The sequence below is a fragment of the Sabethes cyaneus genome, chromosome 3, assembly GCF_943734655.1.
Source record: "Sabethes cyaneus chromosome 3, idSabCyanKW18_F2, whole genome shotgun sequence".
In the NCBI taxonomy this organism is placed as follows: domain Eukaryota; kingdom Metazoa; phylum Arthropoda; class Insecta; order Diptera; family Culicidae; genus Sabethes; species Sabethes cyaneus.
The window spans coordinates 113438849-113458738 of NC_071355.1; the positions used below are offsets into that span (position 1 = coordinate 113438849).

The 19890-nt window shown below is 44.9% G+C and overlaps 1 protein-coding gene across 4 annotated transcripts in view; it reads left to right on the forward strand.

Moving 5' to 3' along the window:
- The window catches only part of LOC128743575 (uncharacterized), a 551236-nt gene that overhangs the window by 426198 nt on the left and 105148 nt on the right, over positions 1–19890 (forward strand). For all 4 annotated transcript variants that reach the window (XM_053840175.1, XM_053840179.1, XM_053840178.1 and 1 more), the window contains one exon: positions 13017–13351. In XM_053840175.1, the coding sequence (XP_053696150.1) occupies positions 13017–13351 (335 nt within the window). The remainder of the gene's footprint in view (positions 1–13016; positions 13352–19890) is intronic.

Sequence of the window (19890 nt, forward strand, 5' to 3'; positions counted from 1 at the left end):
AGACCAAGGGCGTGATGGCGCCCGCTGAGCAATCGCCAGAGATGCTGGAGCGGATCATCGAGGGCCTCTTTCCGCGCCACGAGCCAAGGCCCTGGCCCCAGGCCGCTGAGTCGTCCCACGGCCAACGTTCCAGTATCTCAGACCATAGCGTAGGATGGTCGGCCTCCCAGCCGAACATCCAAAGTAACGTGGGCGACGGCGGTTTGGAGGTCGGGGAGGAAGTGACGGTTACGAACGAGGAACTCATTGAGATCGCTAAATCCCTAAAGGTGAGCAAGGCACCGGGGCCAGACGGTATCCCGAATATGGCCAGCGGCTATTCTATAGGTTCCCGAATTATTCAGGGCAGTAATGAATAGATGCCTGGAAGATGGCCACTTCCCGGACAGATGGAAACGACAGAACCTGGTCCTATTGCCGAAGCCGGGAAAACCTCCGGGAGTCCCCACGTCATATAGGCCGATCTGTCTACTCGATACTGCCACCTTGCCGCTGGAGAGGGTTATCCTTAACAGACTCGTACAGTACACGGAGGGTACAAACGGTCTGTCAAGGAACCAATTCGGCTTCCGAAAAGGCAAATTTACGGTGAATGCCATCTTGTCTGTCACTAAGACAGCCGAGGTGGCAATCCAGCCCAAGAGGACAGGTATCCGTTATTGCACAGTTGTCACGCTCGACGTGAAAAATGCGTTTAATAGCGCTAGCTGGGACTCCACAGCCAGCTCGCTTCGGAACGTCCAAGTGCCGATGTCGCTGTATAGAATTCTGGAAAATTATTTCCAGATTCGTGAGCTATGCTACAACACGGAGGAGGGTCAGAAATGCGTTCCAATCACCTCAGGGGTTCCGCAAGGTTCCATACTGGGCTCGGTGTTGTGGAACGTCATGTATGACGAGGTGTTGAAGCTAAAGTTCCCGGTAGGGGTGTGTTGCGTATTTAGATGAGGAAAAGAATGGTTTACTACTGAGGACTACACTTAGTTTATTACAATTAGTACGTTTAGCTATTAATATTTAATCAACTACATTTTGTGACCCGAGAATAAAGAATGGTGTAATAATCATTTCCGCTTCGGCTGACAGTTATCAAGAGTGCCAACTATCGAGTGCAGGGTTGAGCACAGTCATTGACTCGAGGGGCCTCAACATCTCCCTTTTTATCTGGAGAAGTACGGGTTGTATCTAGTGGGCATTCGGCGGATCCGAGTGGACCGACGGAGCGGAACAAGCGAGCGGTCCCGCGGTAGACGTGGCGCAGCAGGAACCGGTTGATCTGCAGCGGTCGATGACCCTTCGATGAACTTGAACTCCTGCAGCAGGATATGCAACGGCAGGTGATGGTTCGACGAAGCTTCTTCCATATGGACCTCGACTTTAGTGTTCCCCCGAGCACGGAGTTGATTGGTGTGTGATCTGATTAGCCTGCTTCCATCCAGCAACACATTGTAATTGACACTACCAACACGTTCGATGACGGTACCAGCTAGCCATACGAGTTTTCCATGCTTGAGAGTGCTTGCATACACTTGATCGCCTTTTTCGAAATTTCGCTTCTTTGCCCCATGGTGTCTGTTGAATTGATTTTCCATGTGCTGATTTTTCTGGAGAACGAAATCCACAGGTGGTTTCAGCAAATCCAATGTGGTCCGGTGTTTCCTCCCCATCAAAATTTCAGCCGGTGACAGTCCATCCGGAGCCGACTTGTTCGGTGTTGACCGGTAAGCGGACAAGAAAATTTGCAGAGAACGGGAAATAGAGTTTTGCGTTTCTGGCATTATTTTTCTTAAGCCTCGCTTCAGAGTATCCACAAAGCGCTCCGCTTGTCCATTGGACTGCGGGTGATACGGAGCGGTGCGTATGTGCACGATGCCAAGAGACTCGCAGAATTCTTTGAATTGGCTGCAAGAAAACTGCGTTCCATTATCGCTGACAATGGTTTCTGGCAGTCCGTACCGAGCGAACGTTTCAAAAAGCAGTTCGATGGTCGTCCTACTGGTGATGGTTGATGTTCGGATGATCTCTGGCCACTTACTGTAGGAGTCGACAATGACCAGAAAATACTGTCCTTCAAAAGGACCAGCATAATCCACGTGTAGCCGTTGCCAGGGATGACTAGCTTGTGGCCACGACGAAAGTAATGTTTTTGGCGGAGATTTGGCCACAGATGCGCAAGCGCTGCACGACGAAACGAAATTTTGCACATCTTGATCGACGCCGGGCCAGTAGACATGGCTCCTCATCACTGACTTCATCCGCTCTTGACCGGGATGTCCTTTGTGGATGGCCTTGAGTACGGGTTGCCGATACACTTTCGGTACAACGATTCGACCAGATAGCATGAGGCACCCTCGCACGAGAGAAAGTCCTTCCTTGCGAGCGTAGAACGGACGGAGATCATTATTGACTTGCTTAATCGATTTAGGCCAACCAGTTTGCACGTGTTTAATCACTTCCAGAAGCAGCTTGTCCTTGTTAGTGGCAGCTTGAAGGTGTTTGAAAGTGACCGGCAGAGCAGTTAGTGCTGCATTTACGGTGGCAGACACGTCCTCTTCCATTTGAACCGAAGCAATAACGAAATCGTCATCTGGTTTTGCTCGCGGGTCAATGAGCCTAGATAGGATGTCCGCATAGCCAAAATCCTGCGTAGCGACGTGCGTGATATCGAAATCATACGACAGCAGAATGAGGGCCCATCGTTGTAGGCGGTTGGTTGTATGGATTGGTATACCTTTCTTGGATCCAAATACTGCGACCAACGGCTTGTGATCGGTGTGTAGGCTGAATTTTCTTCCGTATATGAAGCGATGAAACTTGGTGACGCCGAAGATTAGCGCCAATGCCTCCTTTTCCACTTGACCGTAACGCTGTTCTGCTGGAGTTAGCGTTCGGGAGGCATGGCACACGACTTTCATGGAACCGTCTGGGTATCGATGCATAAGACACGCTCCAACTCCATGGCTGGATGCATCCGCTGCGACAATCGTTTCGAGGTTAGGGTCGTAGTGTGCAAGCAGCAGATCTGAACGGAGCAAACTTTTGAATTGCTCAAATGAACGTTGGCAGCTCTCATCCCAGTTCCATTTTGAATCCTTTTTAAGAAGTGAATCGAGTGGGCGTCGTAGATCGTGCATGTTGCGAACAAATTTGCCATAAAAATTTATAGCGCCGAGGTATGATCGCAAGGTACTGACGTCGTGTGGGGGCGGCATACTACATATCGCTGCTGTTTTGACAGGATCGGGCCGGATCCCTTGATGGTTGATGATGAAACCGAGATAGTGGATTTCCGGCATGAAAAAAGAACACTTTTCAATGCGCAGCGTAAAACCCCACTCCTGGATACGTTCCAGAAGCTTCAAAAGACGGACTCGATGTTCCTTGGCGTCCTTTCCGTGGACCAGTACGTCGTCGAGGTACGTTTCAACTCCTTCCAAACCAGCTACCATGGCGTCGACGATCGTTTGAAACGTGCCGGGGGCAGATTTGACACCGGGTGGCAAGCGATTAAACTCAAACAATCCGCGATGAGTGTTGATCGTGAGGTACTGTCTGGAATCTTTCTCGACCGGTATTTGCAAATACGCATCCGATAGATCGATGTGCGAGAAGACTATGCTGCCGGAGAGTTTGGCAAAAATCTCCTCGGGGAGCGGGAGAGGATGCTGATTGGGCTGAATGGCGCTGTTTAGGCCAGTAGAATAGTCAGCGCATACTCTTACTCTCGGTGGCTGTCCGTTCACTGCTTTCTTACGAACGGCAACGATGGGTGCCGCCCAGTCAGAGAACTCCACCGGCGAAATGATTTCTAACTCTTCCAATCGTTTCAGCTCAGTCTCGATCGGTTCAAGTGCGGCAAACGGAACAGGTCTTTTACCACGGAAAACGGGCTGAACATCCGGCTTCACATAAAGTTTTGCTTCTGTTTTATTACAGCAACCCAGTGAATCCGAAAACAGTTGCGGAAACGATATTTTCAACCATTGAACGTTGTCGGTTGCTGTCGTGACGTTGTTGCAGACCGTGCTCAGGGGAACGTGCCACAGGTTGAAGAGTTCGATAAAGTCGAGGCCTAGAAGATTGAGATTGTGAACGTTGGTAATAAACAGTTTACCTGAACGATGAACTCCTCTTAGCATAATGTCACAATCAATTTCTGCGATGAGCGGTAGCGGTTGACCTGAAGCCGTCCGGGCTTGTTGTGAAGGTGGCTTAGTTGATGGTCGTCCGATCCGATTCCAGTTGTCTTCGGTGATGATGCTGATGTCTGACGCGCAATCTAACTGGAGCTCAATTTTGACTTTATTTACAACAACGGTGACGTATTTTCTCCGATCCCGAGCAGCAACTTGTCGAACGGAATAAATGCCTTTTGTTTGTCGGGCTTGTTTCGATTTCCTTTTCTTGCCTGGATTCGATGACACACAGTGGCAATACCCTTCTTTGTGCCCAATAACGTTACAATCACGGCAGCGATGGTCTTGGAAGGGGCACTCACGAACATAGTGGAGCTGTCCGCATTTCCAACACGGCGTTCTCGGTTTATTGTTGCTATCACTATTGTTACGATAAGCCGGATTGTTGGGCATCGGTGGGTGTTTGAATGCAGGCTTAGAGACGACTGATTTCTTCGGGTGCTTGATCGGATTGATAGCGTTGACCGATGCCTTCTCGCTTGGGCACTCCACGATTGAAGCGTCTTTCCGGAGATTGATAATGCGATGACACTCTGTGGTGAGATCGTTGAGCGTCATTGATTTGTTGCCTTCCAACTTAGCTAGCAGAGCGGTCCGGATCTCAGCATCCTGGGGTGCATGTAGGCCACAAACGTATATTAAACACTTGAACTCGTCGACGGAACAATTAGCAACACCGAAATCTTCGCATAGGCGATTCACAAAACCGGCATACATTTGAAAGTCGTCGGAAGCTTTCTTGTTAAGCGTGAGGCAGCGGTATCGCTTGCAGAAGAGGGATGCGTGTGCACTAAAAAGCTGCTTCAATTTGGACACCGTCTCGTCGAACGAAAAATCTCGTGTGGTCTTCGGGAGAATGTGGTTCATGTACTCCGCATGAGTACTATCACTGAGTTTGCGGAGCAGCAGACGTGTCTTGGCGGCATCATTGAGTTTACCTGCATCGACCCGAAATGTGTCCTCATGACGGCTGTACCAGTTGTCGAATGTGAGGTTAGACTCGGGATCGTAATGGAATTCTGTCATAGAATTGGCAAGAGATTCCATGCGGGCATCAGTCGATGATGTTCCTGCGGCAGCCGTGGACATTGTTCGGCTCATAGCAAGCTCGGACAAAATCTTCTGCTGTGTGTTCATCATTTCGAAGAACATTTTCTTAAAATCCTCATCCATTGTTAGCGTGACGGTGTGTTGTAGAGCGGACGAACGAAATTTACCGCTTGATCACCGTTTTCGCGGGTTTCACTCACAATCCTCGTCGCCAGAATGTTGCGTATTTAGATGAGGAAAAGAATGGTTTACTACTGAGGACTACACTTAGTTTATTACAATTAGTACGTTTAGCTATTAATATTTAATCAACTACATTTTGTGACCCGAGAATAAAGAATGGTGTAATAATCATTTCCGCTTCGGCTGACAGTTATCAAGAGTGCCAACTATCGAGTGCAGGGTTGAGCACAGTCATTGACTCGAGGGGCCTCAACAGGGTGGTGATTGTCGGCTTAGCGGACGATATCACCTTGGAAGTCCACGGTGAATCTATCAGAGAGGTCGAGTTGACGGCTGCTCACTCTATAAGCATTGTTAAAGATTGGATGCGATCCAGGAAACTGGACCTAGCGCATCATAAAACGGAGGTTATCGTAGTGAACAACCGTAAGTCGGTGCAGCAAGCAAATATCAGCGTCGGGGACTGCACTATTTCGTCAATGCGGTCCTCAAAACTCCTTGGAGTCATGGTCGACAACAAGCTCAAGTTCGGGAGCCACGTCGACTATGCCTGCAAGAAGGCTTCCACAGCTATTTCGGCATTGTCTCGTATGATGTCTAATAGCTCTGCGGTATACGGCAGCAAACGAAGGCTTTTTTTTGTATTGTTTATGCAGGGAGAAAATCTTCATAGACAGCACCTTCACAGTGCCGAATAGAATTCACATGGTACCAACATGCGCCTACCTACTAAAAACAATCCTGCTGCTCGTTCCTGAACCCCTCCCGGAGCTACCGTTAGGTTTTACTTCAGGAGGGAGGACGTGCCTAAGCACTCCGACTTATCCGTTGCGTGTGTAGGTTCACACAACACCCTTGTCATTTCCTACCGCCACTACCCTTCACCTAGGGCCTGGGCTGCCCAATCAGTCCATTACTGACCCTAGCAAGCTATGTCAGGCCCTGTCGTTGCAAACGTTCTAGCCGTTGCAACTCCGTTATCACCACCGTTGCCGCTCTATCGACGGCACCCCATGCGCGCTGCTTAGCGCATATTCTTTGCACAATGTTGTCGGCGTTGGTGTCTTCCCCAACGACCGCCAGCATCACCCGCCGACTGGGCGTAAACCGCGGGCAGTGAAAAATCACATGCTCCGCCGTTTTCTCGGCTACCGTGCAAACGGGGCAAAAGGGTGAATCTACCCGCCCGCGCGTATGTAGATACTTTTTAAAGCATCCATGTCCCGACAGAAACTGGGTAAGGAAAAAGTTTACCTCACCATGTCCTCTGCCGATCCAGGACGATATGTTCTGGATCAGCCCATGGGTCCACCTACCATGGTCGGTGCGATCCCATTCCGCCTACCAACGCCTAATAGAGTCCAGCCTGCTAACTCTGTCCCTAGCGCCCCTGACGTTCTTCTTCGATATCATCACCTAGGAGTATGCATGTGGAAATCATGGCTGCAATAACCCCAATCGCATCCAACGATATGGTACGGTAGCCGCACGCAACGCGCAATGCTAACAGCCGGGGCCTCTCCAAAGCCGGGACCCACGCCGGTGCACCATATCGTAGCACCGACATGGCAACGCTGGCCATCAGGCGTCTCTTACTCTTACTTACTACTCTAGGACCGTAGCCGTTCGGCATGATCTTGGACAGCGCAGTAACCGCCGTTGACGCTTTACCACAAGCATAATCCACATGGCTGGTGAAGTTCAGCCTGTTGTCTGTCATGACACCCAGGTACTTCACACTTCGTTTGGAGACAATCACCTGTCCCCCAACGATTATTTTGGCCTGTAGGGCCGACTTGCGGTTACTGACCATCACCGCTTCCGTCTTATGGTGGGCCAATCGTAGATTGATGCCCGCCATCCATCCCTCTATTATGCTTATGGCGTCTGATGCCAGCATTTCCACCTCCTCTAGAAACTCGCCTACCACTGTAAGGACGATATCATCGGCGAAGCCAGTGATCTTGACCCCAGTGGGTAGTTAGAGCCTCAGCACCCCATCGTACATGGCATTCCAAAGCGTGGGGCCGAGAATCGAACCCTGTGGAACACCCGCTGTCACTTTGTACCTCTTCGCCCCATCCGCCGTGTCGTACGCTAGCGTCCGGTTCTCGAAGTAACTTTTAAGCAACCTGCATAGATGATCCGGTACCCTCATTCTATGCAGCGCTAACGCAATTGCACCCTAGTTGGCGCTGTTAAAGGCGTTTTTGACATCGATTGTGACTATGGCACAATACCTGTCGCCTCGCCTTTTCCGTTTCGTAGGCTTCTCGGCCCTCTCCACCACGGACTTTATGGCATCTACAGTGGACTTCCCCTTACGGAAGCCAAACTGCGTGCTTGCCAGTCCAACATCACTTTCCACCACAGGCGTCAGCCTGTTTAGGATTACCCGCTCTAGCAATTTACCTAGCGTGTCCAATAGGCAAATTGGCCTTTACGACGAGGGATCACCAGCCGGTTTCCCCGGCTTTGGCAACAGTACCAATCATTGGACTTTCCATTTGTCTGGAAATTCGCATACCTCTAGGCAATTCTGAAGGGTCTCTCTAAACATATCGGGATATGCTTGGATCGCCACTTTGAGTGCCTCGTTCGGAATCCCGTCAGGACCGGGCGCTTTCTTCGTTTTCAAACCCATGGCAATTACGATGAGTTCCTCATCCGTGACCGGAATGAGGACATCATTTGATTGACCGTACGGGGTCGGAGGCCACCAAACTGGATCGTGTTGCGGAAAGAGCCCTTCCACGATGACTTTCAGCTTTTGGGGGCAGGTTTTCTGCGGCGCGGATGTACCCTTCATCTTTTTCATCACCACCTGGTATGCACCGCCCCAGGGGTTTGAGTCCGCATCGCGGCAAAGCTCCTGAAAACAGGATTTCTTGCTACGCCTAACCTCCTTCTTGAGCGCCGACCCGGTACGGGCCCTCTGCGCTAGCCTTCTCGCTCTGTGGCACCTGGAACGGAGCTGGGCAATGGTATTACTCCACCAGTATACCGAGCGACGACCATTCATTGGCTGCCCCGTCCTGGGCATAGTGGTATCACATGCCCGTACTAGGACTTTGGTCAGCTCACGAGCACTCAGGTTCGAGCAGATGCTCTCTGCACTGAGTGCTTCAACGAACAGGTCTTTGTCGAAGGACTTCACTTTCCACCTCCTCCCTGTCGACTTCAACCCGCGTGCCCGTAGCGTCCGTCTTTCAATCGTGTACCGTATAGCTTGGTGATCGCTATGCGTGTACTCATCTGACACCCTCCAGCCCATGTTGGCAAGCAACGTTGGGCTGCAGAAGGTGATGTCGATGATCGATTGTTGTACCCCCCTACAAAAGGTACTGACGGATCCCACGTTAGCCAGACTTACATTCAGCTTGGACAGAGCTTCCAGCAAGCTTTGTCCCCTCGGGGTAGTGCACCTGTTACCTCATTCGACAGCCCAAGCATTGAAGTCTCCTCCAATGACAACGGGCTTGCGGCCCGTGAGTTCGTCGGTGAGCACATCTAGCATCCGGTCAAACTGCTCCGGCGACCACCTACGTGGAGCGTAGCAGTTACAGATGCAGACGCCATCGACCACAACAATCACGAACCCTTCTTGGTTGGACGACACCACCTCCTGGATCGGGTATCTACCCATCACGGCGATCGCTGCCATCCGACCCTTGTCGATTACCCAGTTAGCGCCGCCCCGGGGGACCCGGTAGGGATCCGCGATAATGGCAATATCGCACCCCGTTTCGGCTGCCGTTTGCCAAAGCAACTCCTGTGCCGTTTCACAGTGGTTTAGGTTAATCTGTATAACCTGCACCATTATCGTTGCAAGGTCCGCCTATAAGCCGCACACAGTGGACCACCTGTGGCATGCTTATTTCCCGCTTCGGCTGTGCAGAGCAAACACCTGGGGGGTTTGCTACATTCCCTGGCGAAGTGGCCATCATCGCCGCACCGCCTGCACAGCTTAGACCGATCGGGGGCCTTATACTTGACCGCCCGATGACCAAAGCCCATACACCTGAAACAGTGTTCGATACGCCGTTTCGACACCAGTGTACATACTGACTACCCCACCTTAATTTTGCCGGACGCCAAGATCTTGCTGGCGATTTCCTCCGGCACGTTTAAGGTTACGGTTTGCATATCTCCGTATGCCTTCCGCAACCGGATGTCTGCGGGTGCCACATCAACCTTAAGCTGATCCCGCAGAGCATCACTCAGGTCAACTGCCGTCGTAATCTCGTCGAGGTTTTTACGTTCGACAAGAACACGCTGCGACAGCGCCTTTACTTGGCCTGCTTCGCCCAGGGACTGCTCAACCAGTTTCCTGTAATTCGAACTCTGGACCGTTGGGTCCTTTTTGAGCTCGAAGAGCATATCCCCGGCCTGGGTTCGGCGGTCTTCACTACCTTGGCCCCAAGCTCCTGCGCTTGGGGTCCACTTTAACCTTACGCAGTAGGTCAGCATACGACAGCTTACCTGTCAGCTTCACTACTAAGGCGTCGCTCTTATGGACACGCCTTGGCTTTGGCTTTGCAGCTATGACCACAGCTTCGGCGATTTCGCATCGCTGCAGAAACTCCTGCCTCTCCACCTCGGCAGCTATGACGGTAGAGCGGAAGCTCACCGCCAGCTTTTTAATGTCGAGGTGGACATTTGACCTAGAGTTGATGAACGAGTACAACTCGTCCACCAACCTTTTGGCTTCCTCCAGCTTGCTACTGGCTGGAGGAAGCCCAACTTCCGTCTCAAGAGGGTGCACCACGCCCTCCGTTGACATTTTCCTACCGCTGTCGCCCGCCGTCTTTGCAGAGCTAGCTGCGGTGGCCATCGGCGTTCTACCCGGGGTGTTAGACTTTGGTGGAGTCAACTTCCTCTTCGGTATCGCCCCCGTTTTCGGGGGGCTTCCCTGTATGGGCTGTGCCCCCGATTTCGGCGGGCTTCCCTTCTTGGGTCGCGCTCCCGATACCGGGGGGCTACCTATCTTTACCGTTGGTGATCTCGCCAACTTACTACTTTTGGCAAAGATATCATCTTTACCACCAGTAGTACCCTCATTCGTATTCTCGTTAAAAGTTAGGAATTTGTCCAAGCTTATGGGTCCCAATTCTAGGCCGCTATCTCCACTCGTAATTGTGTAGTCGCCTTAACGATCCCATGGTGATCTATGCAAGCAGGGAGGCCATGGCTAAGGACACTCCCCCCTACCCTTCATGGGGTTAGGGATGTGAGCATCCGATCAGCGTTAGTCAGGAATGTATCATCTGAGCCTACACCACCGCACTTTGACGTGAGTGATGAGCTTTGAACGTACCTAAAGACCAGCCACGGTTTCAACAGGACGGAAGGCAGCTGTACCATTAGCCTACTCGCCGTTTCGGGAAGGTACCACCCTTCCTTACCTAAAGTAGTAGAATAGCACAGCCGTCAGCCCTATAGCGCCGAATCCAAACGTTTATACCCGCCCGTCCAGTACACCATAATTAGGATCTTCCTGGAACCGATCCTAATGTGCCCATGGCACTCCTGACCCGGCTTTTTGCTTAAAGTCCTGAGCTCTAACAGAACGCTACGGCGTCCGCAGCTGGCTTATAGGAATTGAGCCCCGCTCGCCTCTTTACACCACTGCGCCACGCTACCCGCAAGCACTACGGCGCCCGCAGCTGGCTTATAGGAGTTGAGCCCCGCTCGCCTCTTTACACCACTGCGCCACGCTACCCTCAAGCACAACGTGCCCCCCCTGCCCTGTTAGCACACAACTGAGGGTGTAACCAAAGACTGGTATTTGGTCGATCCTAGACCCAGTTGCGTCCCGGTCGGTACCGCGGGGAGGTAGGGATAAGAGTTCCTGCTCTCATCTTATTGGCTATACGGAGTCGCGCAAAGTCGAATGCGACTTTGTTCGGCACCTTAACCTCGCTGGGTTAGGGCCTAACCGACCAAGCGAAGGCTTTAAGCCAACGTGATCCAGTCCATACTCAGGTATGGCGGGCCGGTGTGGTCATCGGCGTTAGGTACCAAAAGCTATCTAGCCAAGCTGGAAAGCACCTATCGTCTCATGTGCTTGAGAGTGGCGAGTGCGTATCGCACAGTTTCACATGACGCAATCTGCGTCTTAGTGGGTATGATGCTTATTGGTATCATCATCAGCGAGGACGTAGAGTGCTTCAACCAACGTGGAACTAGAGGCATACGGAGTACCACAAGATCGGCCTCGATGATTACATGGCAGCGGGCATGGTCTGATTCCACAAAAGGCCGATGGACACATCGACTTATCCCGGAACTATCCGGATGGGTCAACAGGCGCCACGGCGAAGTCAACTTCCACTTGACACAGATTCTGTCAGGGCATGGTTGTTTTAGACAGTATCTGTACAAGTTTGGGCATGCGGAGTCCCCCGAGTGTCCCGAATGCGTGGACGTTGAGGAAACTGCAGAACATGCTTTCTTCATATGCCCTCGTTTCGCGGGCGTAAGAAGCAACATGATGGCAGTTAGCGGACAGGACACTACTCCGCATAACTTAGTCCAAAGGATGTACTCTAGCTCGTCTGGGGTGCGGTCAATGCGGCTGCTACCCAGATCGTACTTGAGCTACAAAACCGCTGGAAAGCCGATCAACGGCGAATAAACAGCCTAACTACCATAGTCCAGTAGTTATCTAAGAATGTGCGTTAAGCACAATAGCCCCTCCCTGAAGTAATACCGATAAGGTGGTTCCAGGAGGGATTGAGGCTGGAGACTCGAGTAGGGTTTTAGTGGGTCTGGGTTCTCACGCCTCATTAGGTGGGTCGGGATACCAAACCCCACTTCCTGAGTTGTCTTCTCAGGTGTCTAATAGTACCGTATCTTCTAAGGTGCTGAGCAGATACATCGCAGTTACACAGGTTAGCTTGTGGTAGCGGATATGATAAGGCCGAACCTACACAATTGTGTAGGTTGCTATATTTTTCAAATATTTATTGCAATGTGTAGAATATATTGGTTTTGTTATCTAGAGAGATAAACAAATTTTATGTTGATGCAAATCCAAAAATGTGATAACTAAAATCCTCCGTGCTTAAAGGGTTAAACTAGGTGTTCAACTACAGGTACACCATATCAGCCACTCATGGTGTATACGGTTGTCTATGCTATGTATAGAGGCGACAAGGCATTCAAAATCCGCTTAATTTTTGAATCAAAGCGGAGAGTTACCTTTATTTGTGATGGTACTTTCCGTTTTGATTCAAAATTTAACGGATTTTGAGTACCTCGTCGCCTCTGTAACCTGTAGTCTTTGTAATGCTATGCAATGTTATGTCCCGTTAATTCACTTGAATAAAACTGTTCTCCATATGAGGCTAATAAAATCCACCTGCATATGTGAGCAAAAACTTTTTTGTCTTGTTTTGTCGTCGACCGAATTCATGTTTTCACGTTACGGTGGCTACAAATAGAGAATGCATAGTTATGTAACCTTCTATAATATGCTTAAAAAAGCCAATGGGCGTCCACTACAGAAACTTGCAACACATAGCTTGTTCTTTCTCCTTTTGAAACTTTGAGTGTAATACAATTTTCTAATATTCTTTTTTATAGGACACAAGCTTCAACTATTGGACCCATTACCCCTCAGGCTACTTCAAGATATCAATGCAGAACATTATGAGTTGCCATCATTATTAGACAAAGACAATATAAACGCATTTCGAATATTTTATGATGATAAATTTCCACAGAGTAAAAATAATGCACAGGGAACAGATGCTGCCAACAGCTATAAGCCTTTTTCCACTGATAGCAATATTGGGCCCGACACTATTAAAAACAAAGGCAAAAAACGAGTTCCGCCTACTAAACCATACATCCAAATGTTAATGCTGTATGATATGCTTAGAAGAGAAGCTAAGAAATTTATGTTCCAAATTTATGAGGTAAGTTTTTATCAATGCAGCGGCACGCTAGGATTTCAGTGTAACGAACATCTATTGTCATTCCGCTTTTTCCAAAACTGTATAAACTACTGTTGCATTTTTATTTTACAGAAAAATATTACCTACATGATGTATAGTACATTATAAAACCGCATGAATATCGCTATCTCGTTGAGTGATTTTCATGTAAAATTATCTGCCGAACATGTTCAACATATTAATTCGAAAATCAAATTGCGGGTGTTTTGAGATATTCGAATTTTTCGTGGAAATGGTGAAATTGATTGTTCTTCATCAGACAATCTTCGTAGTCGCGAAATAGGTGAAAATTTAATAGATGGTTCAAAATAAGGATATTGCTACAATTTAACCCTCAATTGATCTACCGGGAACACATGTACCCTTTTCAGGTTTTATGTTCTAGTTTCGGCATGATCCTTTTGAAATAACGCAAAAAGACTCCAAATCCTCGTTACTTGGCAGATAACTCATAAATTTAACCATTTATATGAAAACGAGTCTAGAAAAAAATTTGAGTTTTTGATCGTCAGAGTTAAATACCTCGATTTTAATCAACCGGATACACCTGTACCCACTCACCCATTTCATGTAAAAAGGACGAGAATGGAAAATGTTAATCATATCACATAATATATTTATGACCTTATAAAAAATAACTGATTTTTACATACATTTGGGACTTTTTTGCGTGGTCTAAACATACACTCATGACTTTTTTGCGTGGTCAGGTTTGTGTTGCTCTTTTTGCTTCGATCTTTATCTTTTGACCACAGCACCTTAGTCAAACAAAATTTCTAAAAAGTAGTGTATAGAGTAATTGTAGAATTAATTATTGTTTATAATATTACTGAAATATGTAGGGCTTTATCTTTTGTATTTATGGCGTTATAGGATTGCAATGTCGTTCGTAGCAACCCAATACAAGCGCCATTATACAAAAGATAAAACTATACTTTCTTCACCAATATTGTAGATAATGATTAACTCTGCAATTTTCCTATCCACCACTTTATGGCTTTTACTTGTCGCCAGGACAGGTTCTCGTCTACAGCACGGATGTCGTTGGCTAAGCGGCGTCGCCAGGAGCCTCTGGGTCTACGCTGTCCTTGCCTAGCGGATTCCAGTCGAGCGCTTCTCTGCAGATCTCGTTTGCTCCTTTTCTCAAGGTGTGTCCGGTCCACTATCACCTACGTTCACGAATTTCTTTTGCTATCGGCCGTTGATGATATTGACGATGGAGTTCCTCATTGAATATCCAGTTGTCAGGCCACCATACACGATATAGTGCACGTGAGGGTATTTTCGGCCCATTAAGCGATTGCTTTTATTTTTTCAGCCTATGGTCTAGTTCTAGTGGAGGAACAGGTAGCTTTGACGTTCTTTTAATAAAAAACAGTAGATTACTTAAAGTCTTAAGAAAATAGTTGTAACATATTTATATTGTATGTCGGCAAAGTATTTTTATTGGCGAAGGAAAAGGAAAATAGACTAAATTTAGAAACCTGCCGAAAATACCCTCCCGTACCCTATTAAGTAAGAATTTATTTTTCACACATCAATTTCATGCAGAATAATTGAGTGATTTACTCTAGATGACGGATTTCCCTATACTATTCTGCAGCGAACTAAAGTTTTGGCGAACCCCTGGGGGTTCGCGAACCCCCATTTGGGAACCGCTGCTCTAGATGTTATTTGTATTCCCAAAAATGATTTAAACTCGCACACAGTGAGATCTTTCCATTGAAATTGTGGTTTAGTAAGGTTATTGGTATTATATGTTTTATAAACAAGTTTAGCTTTTAAGTTGGTGTGCTTTATGATAGTATTAATCATTTCATCGATAAAAATGGATCCGAAAGTGTCACTAACAGACATCGTTTTTGTTCGCGTGCGCAGCGAGAAGGAGAACATTAAGACTCTTTATAGTTTTTGTTGATCGGTGCGGTCCACTTCTTTGGCGTACAACGTTGTGCAACAGAATTTTGTAGTTACTATCTACAAAATTGATGAATAAAAGTTTGCTGTATCGTTTGTATCTACGATGCCACTCTAGGTGCTGCTATTCCGCTGGTAGCCAAGCGAACGTTCATTTGATTATCAACGGGGTTGCAGTCCTATAGCACTATAAATACAAAAGTTACAGTCTAGCTTTATTCAGAAAACTTGTAGATAATAACTAGTTCTACAAATAACCCATATATAGTTTTATCAAATTTTGCTTTTCTGGGGCAGTACTGTCAAATGAATCCAAATTGAGTCAAAATGATCAAGCCATCCCTGTGGTCATCATTTGTTAATGGCCCCACAACAACGAATAAAGGACACAGCAACATCAATACTCATTCATTGTTCAACTACGAAAGAAACCAAAAAGGATGAATGAGAACGCTTTTAAGGGTTTAACTGCTAAAGATGCACAGTAAGGATTAGTGGGTACAGGTGTACCCGGTTGGTCATATTGCGTTGAAATTTTGGTTGATCAATTGAGGGGTTAACCATTCGATTGGATCGCTGAAACCAAAACTTCTGTCAATTAGTTTTACAACAAACAAATCCGGTTAGCTTTTCTATTAATCAAGACCTAAATTGGTAAAATGGGTGCCATATACTGCAATTTGTGGATGTTCCAGTTCAAAAGGAGGTCCATACAGTGTTTTCTTTTTTCGAATTTATTCTATCAAGAATGAACTATTTTTGAAATATTTCGATTTTCAGCTTAGCTATGTTCCTATTTGTAATCATTTTGCATTTTGTCCTATCATTTTTGCAATTATAATTGAAGACTTTAATGAGATTTTTTGTTGTTTCTACTAGGGTACTTGATCCAATAGTTGTGGTAGTACCAATAGTTGCGCTACTATTCATTAGATTTTAGATAAAACAATTACATTCATTATATAAAACAGGTTTTCAGAAGTATTGGTAGTTAGACTACACCATTTAAAATTAAAGCATTATTTGCTAAAATGGCAATTTTCCAACACGCAGTTGGAGCGCACAACTATAGGCGCTCATCTATAGTTTTGCTACGATGTTTTTTCACTTAGCAACCTAGCAATGTATATGGAATACCACAATTAAAGGAACATCAAACTTAATTAAGGAAACATTAGCGCAACTGTTGGTACAATATAATTGAATCGGAAAATTCATTTTTTCTTTATAAAGCTTCTCGTACAACGAAAGCAATTGGCTTGCCTTGTGCCAAATACCTTGTATTTGATCAATTTATACCCCACAAGCATTAATTGAAGCATATACAATAAACAAGCAAAATGAAGTTATGTTGTGCTTAGTAGCGCAACTAATGGATCATCTACCCTATAGATCAGGCATTCAATTTATCGCTTCAAATGCGCGATATTCAATCAATTTTGCCTACTACGACTTACAATCTAGCAAAAGAGAAACGAGAATGTTTTATACATATGACACATTCCGCGGGCCGGTCTACCAATCAAACATTTTATAAAAATTGCTTTTAGCATAGTTGAATATTTTTCCATGATTGGGCAATGTTTGAACCTTTAAAAACTGCCTTAATGGGTATTCTAGCATTTTCGGAAGTTATATAAAACGTGCATCGAAAATAAATGAAATTTACAAGAAATAAATGATTTTTCGTGATATTTTTAAAAATGTTGCTACAGTGCGCTAAAACATTTAATAATATCACTTGTTTTCGACCAACATACAAAGAAATATATGCTGAATCCATTCCAAAAATAGTTTGGATGTAATTTTGCAGTTATTTTGTATTTCAAGTGGATTAAATAGGGCTATTTTTTGCGTTGTAACGTCACGAAAAAGGTGTACTTTTTCGCTTTCGCAGAAAAGTACAAATTCGAACAATCTAATAATCCGTATTCTCTTTGTACTCACCTTTAAAACGGTGCCTAAAGAATGAAGATAAGTTAAGTAGAACCTAAATTACAACTGATTGAAGCTCGCGTTGTTCCGTCACGGCGGACAGCCGGACGGATTCAAAACAAGTGAAACATAAGTAATAGCATCGAAACCTTAAGATATAGCATAATAGTTGCTTCAGAAAAGTTTCTTCATTTAAAAAGCACTTTCTAATGATGAAAAAACATTTGGACATTAAGGTGTCCCTAAGCAGATACAAAAATTATTTTCTCTATTTCAAGTCAGAAATGATTGCTGTCTACAGAAAACTTGTAGAGAAACTAATTTCAAGAAATTTCGTTGAGTGCTGAAGGTTTCTATTTCTTACATGAAAAAAATTATAGAGCCAAACTCTTAGGGACACCCTTAAAAATAGTTGTTTTTATCTATCTCTTTAATAACATTTCGTACGCCTTTTAGATGATCTAAGAAATTGGTAATCGAATCAAATTGCACATTTTCGTCGAAAATAGTAGAGATCTATCTTTTTCCCTTTAGGAGCTATCCCTTGTTTCTTTTATTTCTACATATTCACCTACGGTTGCCTTCATAATAACTTATTTTAGATTTTCGACAGAGTTCTACTTTAAGTTGTACATGGTGGAATACAGCATAAATTGACTCACAAAAAACAAGTGAGTTTAGCTGCTCTCCCCTGAGATACATCCCCTTGAAGAGTACATGTAAAAATAAAAAAAAAACAGTGATAGCTTCTAAAGGGAAAGAATAGAGGTCTACTATTTTCGAAAAAAATGGGCAATTTAATTAGATCACCAATTTCTTAGAACATTTGCAAGGCATACGAAGCGTTATTAAAGCGCTAGATAAAAAAAAACTATTTTTGAGGGTGTCTCTAAGAGTTTTTCTCTATAACTTTTTTCATGTAAGAAATAGAAATCTTCAGTATTCAACAAAGTTTCTTAAAATTAGTTTTACTACAAATTTTCTGTAGACAGCAATCATTTCTGACTTAAAATAGAGAAAATATTTTTTGTATCTGCTTGAGGACACCCTAATGTCCGAATATTTTTTCACCACTGGAAAGTGCATTTTAAATGAAGAAACTTCACAGAAGCAACTATTATGCTATGTCTTAAGGTTTCGATGATATTACTTATGTCTCACTTTCTTAGAATTACTCCCACTGCGCGACGTAATTTGTGAACAACCCCAAAATTACGTAGTCAAAATAGTGAAAGACATACTAACAACACGTCTTTGGATTATCTGTTATACAGTGGTTTACCGATTTTATCTACCCATCCGAAAGTTTTTGGTAGATATATTTGGCAAGTAGACAAATTTGGGGAAAAATAAATTGCTCCAAAATAATTTAAATGAACGAAAAATATTGTTAATGTTGACCATTTTCTTCAATAGTGTATAATTTCAGCGTAATTTTGCGCTTAGGGCACATTTTATTCATCATATCAACCATTAGCCATAATGCACGTCAACTCAGCATATTATGAAAAACCCGAATTAATCCACCTAGCGGTGTGACCTAGCCTTTCTACTGTCGCAATAATTATTTTTTAATTTCTCAGGAACATCTATAATTAATTTGACATTTTTAAATATAAGAAAAAAGATAATATCTGAATTTGAAAAAATAACTGAGTAGAGCATTAGATAAGAAAAACGAAAAAGAGAAATTGGACTTTTTCTTAGTTGGCGCCCTTTCAGTTAATTATTTTTGCATAAAAATCAAAACTTGAGCTTCTTTTGAATACACTTTAATGAAAAAATAGTCATTAGCTTGATCGTATCGTTTACGCGATATTGCCCGTTAGATGTTTTAGGAAACGATGAGATCAAAGAAAGAAAAGTAGCGCCGTAAACATGCTTGAGGATGGAAAATAAGATCGATATAATTTTCGGCGCTTGTTATTTTTGCTGGTATGAGTGGACCCATATTTATCCGTATTCGTAAATCGTACAGAATTATTAGTAACCTTTCTTCCTCTTTTTCATATAAAATTTCTAAGCTCTAGTATCTATTGATTGAAAAAGCATCTATTGAGGCGCAAAATTTGTTTGAAATCTCATTAGTATTTTCAATACTATACACCACTATACCTATATGATTAAATCAAATTCTTTTCTTCGTACCTAAAATCGGGTGTAGATTAAATCAGGTGTAGATATAATCGGAATACCACTGTATACAGAAGGCAGCAACAGTGATAATTGACGAATATTAACTGAACAGATTTTTCGTGACGTTACAACGGAGCTACGACCCTCTCTGTGTAAAACAGAGCGTTGTAACGTCACGAAAAGTAAAATCTCGTTAAAAATTAACTTCACTGATTATCGGAATTCTGTACATGGCAGGTTGTTCAGTATTCATCTCTTATCAAATCATAGAAGAAAGTTTTTAGATAAAATTTGAAAGAGAGCAGAATTTTCATGTTTTTGAACAAAAGTACCAACAGACGAATTTCTCGTCACGTTACATATTTGCTTTCCAAAACAATCTAGGTAAAGCAAATGCTATTAATTTATTCACTTTTAATAGGAAATTTTATGCTCTTTCCAAATATATAATAATATTTGGGGGTTCTCTCAACGATTTTCCCGGCTGAAGCACAAATACTGTACAAAGAAGA